General features: G+C 44.4%; 1 protein-coding gene across 1 annotated transcript in view; it reads left to right on the plus strand.

Moving 5' to 3' along the window:
• The first annotated feature begins 1,464 nt into the window (after nt 1–1,464).
• The window catches only part of CUL5 (cullin 5), an 85,115-nt gene continuing 71,142 nt past the window's right edge, over nt 1,465–15,437 (plus strand). The window contains exon 1 of the mRNA XM_074984850.1: nt 1,465–1,743. Coding sequence (XP_074840951.1) covers nt 1,720–1,743 — 24 coding nt within the window. The 5' untranslated portion in view covers nt 1,465–1,719. The remainder of the gene's footprint in view (nt 1,744–15,437) is intronic.

A 15,437-nucleotide genomic window follows, 5' to 3' on the forward strand; every position in this document is an offset into this window, starting at 1 on the left:
AAGAGCGCTAAAAAGGATTGTATCATAAAATCCATAAACACAAAGGGGCAAAATTAATGTTGTACAGTCTATTTTAATTCCAGAATTTCCTTACCTTTGAGTAAAGCAGGTTGACTTTTTTTTATAAATAAAATAGGTTTTTTTGGCACCTACTGACCAAAACATCAATGTAGTTTAATTTTACTTACAATTTTAAGCCAAAGTTGAACCAAATTTTTCAACCAAAATCCCCGTGGAAGTTAATAAACCTTTGGGGAAATAATTGATTTGTTTTAAAAAATTGCATTTTATTCCTAAATAATTCCGTGAATCCAAAATATTTTTCTTTTTTGAAAGCCTGTTTCAGTACAGTTCTTTATTTTTGGCCTGACAAAAGCACAACAAATTTACCAAACATCAATTTTTTCCCCTGGAAACCAAACATTTTACTTCTATTTAACTTGTTCACCCACAGAGGCGAGGTTTCTAAGAGTAGATGCGGGTCTGGGCAGCCAGGAGCTGGGGTAGATGGGGAAGCTGGGATGCAGAGGACTGTAGTTTCCCAGGGATAAATGCAGAGACTAGGCCTCAGGGGTAGGGATCTCTGGAGGGAGATGGGAAGAGCTGGCGTGTTGGAGGCTGGGCTGCAGGAGGCAGGGGTCTCTGGGGTGGATGGGCAGCAGAGAGCTGGGGTCTGTGGAAATAAATGGAAGGCTGGGTTGCAGGGATTTGGGGTCTCCCTGGGGTAGAGTGGTGGAGCTGGGCCTCAGGGGGTAGACGGGAAAGCTGGGGTCTCCCCAGGGTAAATGGGGGGTTGTGGTTCAGGGAACTGGGATAGCTGTGGGGGCTGGGCTTCAGGGAGTTGGGGCTTCTCCTGATTATGGGAGGTTGGGGTCTCAGGGGGTAGATGTGGGGGCTGGGCTACAGGGGTGGGGGTCTCGGGGTAGATGTGGGGCCCAGGCTGCAGAGCTAGGGGTGTCTCAGGGGGTAGATGTGGGGCCAGGCTGCAGGGGTGGGGTCTTGAGGGGTAGATGGGGGGCCTGGGTTGCAGGGCTGGGGGGGTGTCTCTGGAGTAGATGTGGGGCCAGCCTGCAGGGCTGGGGGTGTCTCTCGGGTAGACAGGAGGCCCGGGTTACAGGGCGGGGGGGGTGTCTCTGGGGTAGCTGTGGGGCCGGGCTGCAGGGCTGGGGGTGTCTCTGGGGTAGACGGGAGGCCCGGGCTGCAGGGCTGGGGGTGTCTCTGGGGTAGCTGTGGGGCCGGGCTGCAGGGCTGGGATGTCTGCGGGGACTTCGCGGCCGCGCTGTAGAGGGCTGAGATCTCCCGGGGGTGGCCAGGCGGGGCTGGGCTCAGGGGGCGGAGGCCCCCGACGCGCCGCGACGCGCCGCCAGGCCGGCAGAAGGCGCTGCAGCCAGAGCCTCCCGCCCCAGCCTCTCCTCTTGGCGGCGCCGCCGGCTCCTCGGCGCGCATCATGTGGGCCAGGCCAGCCCTCGCACGGAGCCGCGGCCGCGGCCGAGTGTCTCCTGGGTGGGCGCCGCCATGAGGCGCTGAGTGGCGGCTGCGTGGGAGCATCGAGCCAGCTGTAGTCCCGAGTCTCCGCCCGGCCTTCAGCGAGCGAAGCCCCGTCCGCTGCGGCGCGGGGCCGGTCGGCGGGAGCGCGGGGCCATGTGAAGCGGGGCGGCCGGGAGCCCGCGCCCGGAGCGAGGAGCCGCCGCCGGTCCGGAGGGGGCCCCACGGGGGAACATGGCGACGTCTAATCTCTTAAAGGTGCGACCCGGGCCCGCGGGGAGGGGCTGTGGACTGGGGGCTGCTCCTGGAGGTCCCCAGGGCCCGTCGCTGCAGGGCCGGGAGGCGGGGGAGCGCAGCGGCCTGGGGGGCGCGGGGAGCAGAGGCGGAGGGTGAGGACGGGGGTGAGGGCGTGCGGCCCAGGCGCTGTGCTGGGACAGACCTGAAACCAAGCAGGGAAGGGCTTGTCTCTGAAGTTGTGTCCGGTGTGTGGTAACGTGGGGGCGGGGGGCTTGTAACAAATCCTCCTCTTTCCTGAGCTGGTGACTGGATCAAACGGGCTCAAGAGAACTTCATGTAGGCCAGTCGGTCTTAGACAGCACCCGCTCTTCGATCGAGCAAATGCTGGGAAAGTCTGCGGGGCCATATTTCAGACACCACATTGCTTCCTCCTGTTCTGAGTTAACAACACAAACCAGTAGCCATGTACCGCTTTAAAGACTAGCAAAAGGATTTATTAGGTCATCAGCTTTCCTGGGACAGACCCACTTCTTCAGATCCCATCGCCTAGTAAATCATTTTGTTAGTCTTTAAAGTGTTACACGACTGCTGGTTTGTTTTGTTAAAATACAGACTAACACGGCTACCTCTGCGTTAACAAAGAAATTCTGGGCAGGCAGAAACTTATTTTTTTAAGATAAGTGTTTTAAATGTACACTGAGTAAGTATTGTATTGCCACTATATTCAAAAGTTATTGAGGGCTGCAGTTTACCTGCAAGGAACCCCCCACAAATGTATACTGTTTATGTAAATACTTTTTGTGAAAGTTTTTGGTGTATGATTGTAAACCCCATTGAACAATGGCAGACATTTATACTGATTAAAGTAGCCATTAGATTTTTATATGCCTTTATCACAATAGAAGGACACAAATTTAGAATTGTTTGTACAAATTCTGAATATAGAAGTATGGAGAACAAAACTAATCTTGTCTTAGCCAGTATTTTAGTAACTAGCATAAAAAATGTTAACTAGTAGCATAAGGTTGACCACCATTAGTATAATGTTCATTTAAAGTCTTTTTTGTACCTGTGTTATGCTCGTGATTTTAAAAAAATTAAAATGTGGTAGCAACACTTATTTAAATTAGACTTACTTTCCTTTTCTAACTTGTCCTGAAGCTGCTGATTGTGTTATTAGGAAGCACCTTTTTCCTTTTTAAATTAGAAATTTATGTAGTTTATATCCTGGGTTTTATACTCCCTTTTGCATGTAAAATTGGAGATAGATTTAAATGAGACCTGGTCTTAATCAGTTAAAGTTGCAGAATTCCAAAACCACTGTGTGTTGCTATGCAACAAGGTGCCCAGGAGGGGAAAATGGGGACATAGTGTGATTCTTTGAAGGAGTGCTGTTTCAGAATGCTAGGTCCAAACAGCCGGTCTGTTCAGCCATGTTTTACTTCAGCACTGTGTATGCTGTGGTGTTACTTATAGTATGTTTAGCAAGTTTTGGATAAATTTATATTTGCTTTGGGCAAACATTAATTACATGGCCTTATAAATGGATGTAAGAAAATGTAGCTTCTCAGATTTGATGGTATTTCAATTTAAATGTAGGGGAGAGTGCATTGTAATGCATTGATTTTTGCTAGTTGTGGAATGATTATATCTTCAAAATTGGTTTTGAAACAGTATTTTATAACCTCATGCGTAATACAGAGAAGGGGCAGGCTCAGGACATATGATATAGAGAAATGTTGGAGTACTTGCTGATGCCTGTAAAGCTTTTAGATAATTATTACTAACTTAACATAATGCTAGTCTGCCTTTTCCATCAGGGCATCTGAAACTGCTATACAAACACAAGTTAAATATGAACCCATTTTACTAACAGGGAAACTGTGATGAAGATTGACTTTTAGAAAACAACAAAGTGGTCCAGTGGCAGCTGGGAACAGAAACATGCTTAACTCCTAGTCTAGAGGCTTAGAAAGTACTACACTTCAGCCATATAAAAACAAATTAAGGTCCATTGGCAGTGTTTCATACCCTTTCAGAATATAAAATGCAACCCTTTGAAAACTGTACAATACAGAGCTAGTATACAGCAGCCCTGCTCTACTGATGCATCTGTGCCCCTCTGAGTGCTTGTGTAGCCACTCTATGCTGATGGGAGAGAGCTCTCCTTTTGGCATAATAAAGCCACCTTCAAAGAGCAGTGGTAGCTGTCTTGATGTGAGAGCATCTCCTGCCAACATAGTGCTGTCCACACCAGCACTTCTGTTAGTATAATTTTTCTGTTGCTTGGGGGTATGGGGGCTAAAGGGACTTCAAACCCTGAGTGACCTAAGCTGTATTAAAAAAGTGCTAATATAGACATAACTTAATCTTTGTGCCCTTTCCGTCCCACTCCCACCTCCCAACTCTAACTCTGCTTCCTTCAGTTGGCAATGGGCACTAGGACCAGGCAAAATCTGACTTAATGCTAGCTATATTGGGCAATTGCTGTTTGCACCCAACACATTGTTCCCCTTCACACTCCCTCACTGACGTTCGGTGTGTGTGTGGTATAAGCTCATTGATTCGGAGATTAGTTGCAGCAAGTTACCAGAATGTACTCCTCCATCTGAGGAGTGAGGGTGGTTGCAACTAGAGGGATCAAGGATCCCTGTGTGCACAGTGGTAAGGGGTTGTGGTATTGATTGCTGGCATCATTATTAGTCCTTTTCACATGCTGGCATTCAACTAGGGATGCCCAGAAAATATGGGACTACAAGTTTCCACGCATCCTAACACTCTTGCATTTTTCTCAAAGCTCAGCAGAACCCCCATATCTGTAGTCACATTCACACAGTGCTGTGCACCTTTTCTGTTTCTGCCCTTCATTATTGACTCTGGGGAGTTCTAGCAGTTTGGTGACCAAAATCTCATAGTGCTGTAGTACAAATGTGTAATAACTGAAGGTGTAGTCCAATAGATAATATCTAGGACAAAAGTTAAAAGCTGTTAACATCTGGTTAGTCTCTGGAGGAGGGAGAAGGCAGAGCGGTTGAGTGTAGGTCAGATTTAGCTTCCGTTCATTTAAACTATACCTTTATGCTCGTACATACATGGTCTCAGTTTTCCTTGCATTCTTTGTGCACTTTCCCTGGACCTTTTTATTTGCTTGGGAGGTGAAGTGAAATGAAATATGACTTCCTCACAGGGGCAGTGGATGCCTTGATGCAAGATGAGTTATAACCTGACTAGGTAATGCCAGTTGGAATGTATCTGTACAATTTGAGCCTCAGATATACACCCCCTCACTTCTACAATGAAGAAAAGTGACATTTTGATATCATGAGTTGTTTTTAATAGGGATGTTCTGTTTTGAAAGCAACTTGCTCAAACAACGTCAAAATTGGCCAAGTAGTCTTCACGTGGACAACGGGGAGGCACAGCAAATTTCAAGTCAGTCTCAATATTGATGTAGATTTTAGAGTGCTTATCAAAATCAGTTTGATAAACAGTAAGCTCATCTCTTCATTAACTGTAGCAGTGCTACACTCTTCTAAAATAAGCCTTGTGTGGGCAGGGGGCAGTTCTTTATGTCTGTGTTTCAGTATTTCTAGAGCTCATTGCATATAACTGGAGCAATTATGAGAGTTGCATGAACTATGTGGTATATTTGCTACCCTGTAAATTACTGCATTAGAAAGCTTAGTAAAGGCACTCCAACTAGTGCAGGGATCTCTCATTTGCCTTCTGGCACTTGGAAATAGAGAGAAGCCAAATACATAATAGACTTTTGAACTCCCAGAGTTCAGGGACGTTCAAATCCAAGTTTTTCTTTCAGCTATCACTACATATATATGTATCCACACAATCATCCACTCCTCGGAACACTTAATGGCAACAGAAGCAAGAAAAATCTGGTCTCCGATCCTGCAGTTGGATTCATGTAGACCAAAATATGTATCTATGTAGAGTCTTGCAGGAGTGAATGGGGCTGCATGCAGGTGCAAGTACACCCTTGAAGATGTAGGTAAGGATTGGGGCATCAGATTAGTCTGTAGGATTCTGTAGGAAACCTTACTTTTTTTTCTCTTCCCATGTTTAAATCCTTTATCTTATCCAATCTGTCTCTTACTGCAGCCATTCTTTTCCAACCTCTCATCCCTGGTGACCTTCAGTATATCAGGTACTTTTGATCTCTGTAACTCGGAGTAAATATTTCCAGCTCTATACTCTTGGTGCCTTGTCTTGACTGTTTCCTCCTGGGATGTGCTTAAAATGTCAGCAAAGAACATATGCCAACTACAGGTGGATAGTGGAGGCCTTCTTGTCATAACACTGACTGACCCTCAATACCTACTGCTAAAGCCTCATTCTTTGGCTTGTCCATAGCTGCTCAGTAGTCAGTGGTCACTGCATTGCAATCGTAGCCTCAGTTGTGAGAGATGTCCAAGTAGAGGTTGATGAAATTGCATGCTTGGTTTGAAGTCTATGCAGGAGCTGGATTTAAGCACTCTTTAGGTCCCATATTTGATATCCAGAAGCTACTGTTAAGACCAGCACAGCAACACGTACATTAAAGTCAGACAGGGTACGGTCGTATCTTTTATTGGACCAACCTCTGTTGATGGAAAGGACAAGCTTTTGTGCTTCAAAGTTGTTTACTTAGGTCTGCGGAAGGAAGGAAACTGGAGCATCCACGCTAAATGCAAAGTGGGAAAGATCGTTAAGCATAAAGGGTTCGCACATGCAGGACACTGTCAACCTTTTTTTTTTTTTTAACCCAAGAAACCCTAAACTTAAATAGACAAACCTATTGAACCACTTTCAAAGGTGATGCACAGGGCTTCACATGCCCCTCCAGATTTCGACTTTCCATGTGGCCCTGCTCCCTGAAGTGCTGATGTAACTGGGCAGAACTGTGGTGTGCATCCTTGCCTACCTGCTGCCTACTTGTAGAGTCAACCCCTTCTGATGGCAAGGAAAGGTCTCTTGTGCAGTGATCCTGCAATTTTTGGTTGTTCCCCCCCAAAACCCAGACAGGCTGACTGTCCTGCTGAAGGGCATGGAGGTGGCACTCTCTCCATGAGCTCTGCAGCCTAGAGCTGATCCCTGATTTATTTTGTCAGACCCCCTGAAACCTGCTTTTAGGCCCTCCTCCCAGTTGAGAGCTGTGTTGTAAGAAGAAACCACTTAAAATTAAGTTGGCAATTAACACCTCTTCTAGTTTGCGAACAGTGGAAGATTACAGTAAGGTCTCTGAGTACACGAACTCAGAATATGTGACCCTGCCCTTAATGTGGTTGACTCCACTTCCTACAGTAAACCCCGTACCGCAATTTCCAGTTGCGCTTAACTCGCTTCCCCCCCACCCTGACTCAACCCCCCCCCGAGTTCCGCACAGCCCCAGCTCAGCGCCCCCCCCCCAGCTCCACTCACCAACCACACATAGCTCTACCTCACCACCCTCAGGCGTGGCTCTGGCTCAAGCTCCCCAGGCCTGGTTCAAACCCCCTGCCAGCTCACCAGCTGTGCCCAGCTCTGGCTTACCCCGCATGCCTATGCCTGGCTCTAGCTTACCACCCCTCATGCACGGCTCCAGCTCACCCCCTGCCCCTGTTTAAACCGCCCGCGTGTGGCTGTGGTTCAAGCAGCCCCACACGTCTCCAGTTCAACGCCCCACCCCAGGTTCATGCCCCCTGCCAGCTCACCACCCATGCCTGGTTCGGATTCCGGCTTGGCCCCGTGCAGCCTGGCTGACCACCTGAGCAGGGCTCCACCTCACCACTCCTGCACGCAGCTCTGGCTCAACTCCATACCTCACCCTCTGCAGCCCTAACCCTCCCCCACACCCCCATCGCCCCAACCAACCACCAGGCTTAACCCTCTGCAACTGCCCCCGCACCCCAGGACTTACCTTTCTGCTGCTTCCCCAGTTGCAAAATGTGTTCTGCTGGGGAAGAAGCTGGGCTTCCACTTATGCAAAATCCAGGTTTACGTGAGGGCGTATAGAATGGAACCCTCACTTACTCTGAGACCTTTCTGTAGTAGATAGCAAGGTGTGTAGTCAGTCTGTCAAATCTATGGTTTTTGGTGTCCAGTAGTTACAAACTTAAATTTCTTTCTCCTATCCTGAGACCAAAATGTCTGCAACTAGGCTGCATGCAACATTAGAGTTAAGGAAAAATGAAGTCAGAAATGTTGGGAAAATATAATAAAGGCTACAAATATAATTGAGATGGGTGGGTGTGCTTTCATGATCGTCTCATTTTCTTTTATTGTAATACAATAGTGCCTAAACCCCAAAAGATATCAAGGCAGCATTGTGTGAGACTTTATATAACACGCAGTAATAGAAAGCCGTGCCCCAAAGAGCCTGCTAGTCAGCATCAAAAAGCTACATTACTGCAGAGTTACGGTTGTTAGGTAGTATGCCATCCTGTTGCAAATCTTAAAATTCTGAGTTTCAGGAAGTGCAAGTGAAAGTTGCCTGTGCTGACATTACTTTTTGTCCTTTAATAGTGATAGGTGGGATACACTGGGTGAGAGTGAATGGGTTATAAAAGGAAGTGAAGAATGGTTCAAGAACTGTAGGTTTGGCAAAGTAAAAGTATAAGAATGGTCATACAGGGTCAGCCCGAAGGTCCATCTAGCCTAATATCCTGTTTGCCTACAATGGCCAATGCCAGGTGCACCAAAGGGGATGAACAGAACAGGCAGTCATCAAGTGACCCATTTCAAGCTCCTGGCAAGCAGAGACTGGGGACACCATTCCTACCCACCTTGGCCATTGATGAGTCTATTTTCCATGAATGCATCTAGCTTTTTTTGGCACTCTGTTAGTCTTGGCCTTCACAACACACTCTGGCAGGGAGTTCTACAGGTGGATTTGACATTTTGTGGAGTATTTTCTTTTCTTTTCTTTTAAACCTGGTACCTATTAACTTCATTTGATGATCCAGAGTTCTTGTGTTTTAGGAAGGAGTAAATAACTTTTCTTCATTCACTTTTTCTACAGTCATGATTTTATAGCCTTCTGTCATATCCCCCCACAGTTGTGACTTTTGCAGTTTGAGAAGTCCCAGTCTTAGTAATTTCTCCTCATATGGCAGCCATTTCATATCCCTAATAATTTTTGTTGTCCTTTTCTCAGTGTTTTCCAATGCTAAGATATCATCTGTATTTTGTGATGGGGTGACTACATCTGCATGCAGTATTCAAGACGTAGGAGTACCATGGATTTATATAGAGGCAATATATTTTCTGTCTTACCTGTTCCTTTTTTAACGATTCCTAACACTGTTAGCTTTGTCTCCAGCTGCATAGTAAGTGGATATTTTCAGAGAACTGTCTACGGTTACTCTAAGATCACTTTCTCTTAAGTGGTAACAGCTAATTTAGTTTCAACCAATTTATAGGTATAGATGAGATTACATTTTCTCATATGCATTACATTGCATTCATCAACATTACATTTCAGAGGCTATTTTGTTGCCTAATCATGTAGTTTTGTGATATCCTTTTGAAGCCCTTCACAGTCTGCTTGGACTTAACCATTTTGAGCAATTTTGTATCATCTGCAAATTTTGCCACCTCATTTTTTTTACCACTTTCTCCAGATCATTTATGAATATGTTGAATAGAATTGGTCCCATTATGGACCCCTATGGAAACCACCAGTTACTTCTCTCCATTCTGAAAACTATTTTTCTACCCTTTGTTTCCCATCTTCGGTGTCACATTGGCTATTCTACAGTCATTTACTGCGGGAGTTGATTTAAAAGGTAGGTTACAAACTACAGTTAAAAAAACAAAATAGCAGTCATGTAGTACTTTAAAGACTAACAATGTTTTATTAGGCAATGAGCTTTCATGGGACAGACCCTTGTCTTCAGATCTATCTGTTGCTTTCTGTCCCATGAAAGCTCATCGCCTAATAAATCATTTTGTTGGTCTTTAAAGTGCTGCATGACTGCTGTTTTGTGAGAATACAGACTAACAGCTATCTCTCTGTTACTAAACTACAGTTAGTTCTGCAGTTTCACATTTTGAGTTTTTTTTCAGAATGCTTGGGTGAATATCATCTGATCCTGGTGACTTACTGTTTATCAGTTTGTTTGAAAACCTCCTCTGACACCTCAGTCTTGGACAGTTCCTCAAATTGTCACCTTACAATAATCACTTGGATTTGGAAATCTCCTTCACATCCTCAGCCATGAAGACTGATGCAAAGAATTCATGTAGCTTCTCCACAAAGGCCTTATCATCCTTGAATTCTCCTTTAGCCTCTCAATACAGCAGTGGTCCCAAAGGTTGTTTATCAGGTTTTCTGCATCTGATGTACTTAATTTTTTTGCCCTTTTTTTTTGCGGGGGGTGGTGGTGGTGGCTACTTATTCTACAAATTCTTTTTCAGCTTTCCTACTTTTATGTTCACACTCCATTATCCAGAGTTTATGCTCCTTTGTGTTTCTGTCACTAGGATTTAACATATACTTTTTTTAAATGCCTTTTTATTTCTCACTGCTTCTTTTACTTGTTGGTTAAGCCATGGTTGTATTTTTTTGGGTTCTCATTGATTTGGAGTATGCAGTTAAGTTGAGCCTCAATTATGGTGTCTTTGAAAGTTTCCATACATATTGCAGGGATTTCACTTTTAGCACTGTATCCTTTGATTTCTGTTTAACTGTATCCTTTGATTTCTGTTGTTGTTGTGTCATTTCCCCTTGCTGAAATTAAATGCCACAGTATTGGGCTGCTCTGTGGTGGTTTTTTTCCCACCACAGGGATGTTAAATTTAATTATAATATAGTCACCATTTCCAAGCTGTCCAATTATATTCACTTCTTGGACCAGATTCTGTGTTCCACTTAGCACTAAATCAAGAATTGCCTCTCCTCTTGTGGGTTCCAGAACCAGCTCGTCCAAGAAACAGTAATTTAAGGTGTCAAGAAACTTTATCTCTGCATCCCATCCTGAGGTAACATGTACCCAGTCAATATAGGGATAGTGGAAATCCTCCATTATTGTTAAGCTTTGTATTTTTATTACTTCTCTAATTTCCTTTTGCATTTCACAGTCAGTATCACCATCCTGGGCAGGTAGTCGGTTATATACCCCTACAGCTATGTTTTCATTATTAGATCACGGAATTACTATCCTTAGACATTCTGTGGAACAGTTTGGTTCATTTAAGGCTTTTACTTCATTTGGTTCTATGGTTTCTTTCAGATATAGTGCCACTCATCCCCACTAGTAGCACAACCTGTTCTGTCCTTCCACTTTTGAACCCTGGTATGACTGTGTCAGTTGTCCTCATTCCACCAAAATTCTGTGATGTATCAAATGAGAATATTGATCTAAAAGGCAAGGTGTACAAAGTCCATTATTGGTGTCTAACAGGGTTCACTCACCACTGTGGAGTTCCCTTGTGGTGGCCTCTGGGAATTAGTGCTGTGCTGTTGTCATCTTCCTTCAGTTACTTGCTCCGTGGCCCTTTTTTGCTCTCTAGGATTTGCATGGCTTTTCCTCTTTGTGGCTTGACCCTCCAACTAAGTCACTGTGCAGTTTTCCCCTTCAGTGGTATCAGACTCTTGCTGGCCCAACTGTTGGGGTGCCGTTCTGCAGTCGTCGTCTTCAAGACTGCATGATGGTGGGGGTGAGCAGAATCAGGCCTGCCTGCTAGCTACTGGAAGTTCCAGCTCACAGGCCACGCGATCAGTTAAGGTCTGCACCGTTTCATCCTTTGCTGTTTTCCTGGGGCTTCTTCCTAACGCAGGCTTCCTTCTCCTTTCACCACGATAGCTGAATTCCTTCCTCAGTGTCAGGAGCCCGGAGCTCCTGGTGCCTTCTGGGTTTTGTCCTTCTCACTAGACTGAGTGACTGACTGTAACCCTCTGTCATTTTTAGCCACTGTGGGTTTTTATATAATATACATTGTCTTTTTACTGAGCCTTAAAAAAAAAAGGCAGTCCTGTAGCACTTTAAAGACTTACAAAATAATTTTAAGTGATGAGCTTTCTACTGTGTCTAGTAACCTTAAGGAAATGCAGCAAGATGTTTTTTGCACTATTCCTCAATATTGCCCACCTTAACATAGCGCGTGCAAGTTTCTTTGTTCTTGCACTCCTTGCACAGCCCATATTTATGTATTTTAATATGTCTAATTTAGCATTTAAGGCACAATGACCTGTTAGCACACTTGAAATGATTTTCACTCCATCATGACTTTTTTTCTGCTTTGTCAGCCTTTCACTTCCAAGTGTTCCCATATGTGCAAGAATTGATACTTTTGTGACAGATAAATACAGAAATAATTCAAGCAGGTAACATGATTTCATTTTTGTCATTACTTCTGTTTTCCAGAGCCCTGTGATTTTTATAGTGCCCAACAAGGAGTCAGATAAAATTATAGCTGCAGTCAGTCACAGAACTCTAATCCAGACTAGGGCCAACATTATCTCCATTAGTTTCATCATCAGAAAGGCTGCATAACTCAACAGTCTTTCAGATTTCTGCAGTCTCAAGACTGGGAACATAGGCTGTTCCCATTGTACCCTTGCTGTCGCCTTTTGATCCATCTATACAGTATAGACTTGACAAAGCTAGTTCCATTTTTTTATAAATAAATTCAGAAATTTCAGTGGTCATAATGTGTGCTTTTTCCCTTCTCTCACTTTTTCGTATAATTTCAAAATCACGGTGTGGAAAAATAACTGATTTGATTTCTCATGACTAAACATTTTTAGTTTTCTTTTTACTTATGTCCTTTACCCAATTTTTAAATGCTTGTGAGCATCAAAGCTCTTAGCAATCTCCATAAATCTGTTGTGAACTTATATTTTCACTTATTAACTTTTACTGCTGCCCAAAAGTTTAGATCTAATAGTTTCATCCTTATGTTTATAGGTGCCTCTCTAGGAACTAATTGTAGTGCATACTCTAGTGTCATTGTCACTGTGCCACATGCTAGTTGCAGAATTCAGACCTGGAGCGGTTTGGAGGCTCAAGGCTGTTGCTACTCTAAAGAATAGGCAGTGCCCACCACCATCCTGCAGTTCAGTGGGTGTCTTGGGTGGGCTCCCTGCCTTCTGTGCCCCTACATGCCACTCAGATTGGGGGCCACATGCTCTCCGTATGCTGTGCACCCCTGAGGAGGGTGATTTGTTTTGACACATGGCCTTGCTGCTCCCATAGTCTGGAAACCAGTCATTGGGAGGTGCTTGTGGTGCAGGCAGCATGTGCAGCCCCCTCCCAAAGGGTATGTGGTATACAGAGATGCATATGGCCCCCAGCTGGCTGCTGTGAGCAGCTTGCAGGGACTTGACAGGCAGGGAACCTGCCTGAGGGTCCCATTGGGTGCGGTCCAGGAGCCCCCTAAGGTTAGACCTCCCAGCCACAGCCTGCAACTGTCACCCCCACCTCCTGTCTCCCTCAGCCTTCTGCCACACCGTCCCAGTTGCAGTCCCCTCCTGGACCCTGTACTTCAATCTTCTGCCTTAGGACATGATTTGCTCCTGCCCAAGGCCACAAACTCTCCCACACCCTGCACCCCTTCCTACATCCCTCATTCAGGTCAGAATCCTCTCCTGGTCCCATAACTCCTCCCAGACCCTGCTTCCGTTCCTGCCCCAGGTCAACCCCCTCCTACACTGTCCTCCAGGTCAGACTTCTCTCCTGCACCCATACCCTCTTCTGGACCCAGCACTCCCTCCTAGACCCCAGTCCCCTGCCCCAAGTCACAACCCTCTCCTGCACCCAAACTCCCTCCAAGTCCCAACGCTGCTTCCTGCACCCTAGTTCCATATGCCATGCGCCTTTCTGCACTGAGGCTCCATTCTAGATCCCGCACCTCCTCCATTTACTATTATAGAAGAACGAGGCCCTTCCCAGCTTAAACATTTTGATGGTTCCCCATCAAAAATTGTTGCCCATTCCTGACTTAAGGTGACATAAGCTATGTCTCAGAAAGACATGAGTTAGCCACCATGAGAAGTGACGTTACGTACACTGACTTAAGTGCCAGTGTGGACAGAAATTCTCCTGACAACATAGCTACTACTAGTTGTGGGAGAGCTCTCTAATCACGGGTGTAGAGTGGCTTCGCAGAGAACTTACAGAAGCAGTCTACAAGTTCTCTAGTATAGTCATAGACTAAAAGGTGTGTGTGTGTGTGTGTGAGAGAGAGAGAGAGAGAGAGAGGCCGAACTGAAAGCTTGATATCTGTATTCTAAAATAGATCTTATGAATGCTTATACATCATTCATACCTTCTTATCTGCATCCCCTTTGCTTTCAACTACACTTTAAGCAAGTTTATTCTACTTTTGTGTGTGTGTTTGTGATCTTTCCAAGCTAATTATTATCAAACGCCATTCCTAGGAATATAAACTTTTGAACTATCTGAATTTTTTTCACCAAAAAGAAGTCCCAATCTTTCCTAACTTTCTTTCTGGTTAAATACGTTCCTTTAATTTTGCAAGTGAGAATTTAACTCTCCAATTTTATTCCCTCTTGAAATTCTCTAGTGTGGTCCTTTGCTTGTGGTATTGTAGCCCTGTTGGTTTCTGAATCTTAAAGAACAAGGTGGGTGAGATGTTTTATTGAACTAACTTAGGTTTGTGAGGGAGGCAGATTTTCAAAGGGCTTTTTCGGGTATGGGAAAAGTGCAACAGCTAAATGCAAGGTAGGATGGATTGTTTAACACAAGTAGGTATTTTTCAGAGAGATATAGTAGTAATAAATATAGTAGATATAAGACTGTTCAAGGTGAAGTGGCCTATTAACATCTTTCCAGTCATGAGGTGATAGAAAGGTGGGGGCGGGAGAGGGGATAGGGGGTTATAGTTAGTTGTAATAAGCCATAAAGCCAGTGTTCTAGTCAGTCCATGATCTTTAGTATCTATCAAAGCTATGAATTTAAATTTCCAGTCTTCTCTTCTGCAGGTGTTACACAGGTTTCCTCTGAGGAGGAACACTGAAGTCCAATGCATAGTGTTCACTTTAGTAAAAAGCTTTCACCAACAGAATTATTTTTAAGTAGAAGTTCTATCTTGAATATAGTGTTTGTCGTGTTTTGCTCATGCAGTTGTTGGGGGCATTTAGTGTGTGGGTAAGGCACACCACATGTTATATGTATGTGTACATCCATGGATCTTGAAAGGTGTGTATTTGAGTTTGGTGCCATTGAAAGCAGAACCAGACCCTGCCAGAGTTGTTGGATCCTGGTCTCTGGGTAGCTTAGTTCTGATGATGAACTTGGAGAGGTTGAGTTGTTTGAAGTGCCAGAAGAGGAGGTTGAGGAAAGATTTATTTTAGAATGTGGTCCCTCTGAAATCTGAGCAGTAATTGTTTGTTTGTTTTTATTGCCCTATATAAGTTCCAGTGTGGTATTTTAGGTGACAGTCCATTTGTCCATATGGCTGATTGGACACAGGTTTATTTATTAGCCATGTTCCTTTCACATATATTTCATCCAGCTTTATTTCCACAATGCAAGGATGGCTTTCTTAACTTTATTATTAATTTATTCATGTTCCAGCTAAGAATAATTAAGATCGTGTTGTTTAAAATGTATTATTGCTTTCATTTAAAATCATGTGAATGCTTTCTATGGTGAGAGTGTCTATCTTTAGATATTTTTCTGCTGCTTTTGCTATGATTTTAATCCTTTCAGGTTTTTCTTGTCTGCAAAGTTCAGTTAATTACCTCTATAATGAACACTCTAAACTGTTTTTTACTT

Source organism: Carettochelys insculpta, chromosome 1, assembly GCF_033958435.1.
Source record: "Carettochelys insculpta isolate YL-2023 chromosome 1, ASM3395843v1, whole genome shotgun sequence".
Classification (NCBI taxonomy): Eukaryota; Metazoa; Chordata; order Testudines; family Carettochelyidae; genus Carettochelys; species Carettochelys insculpta.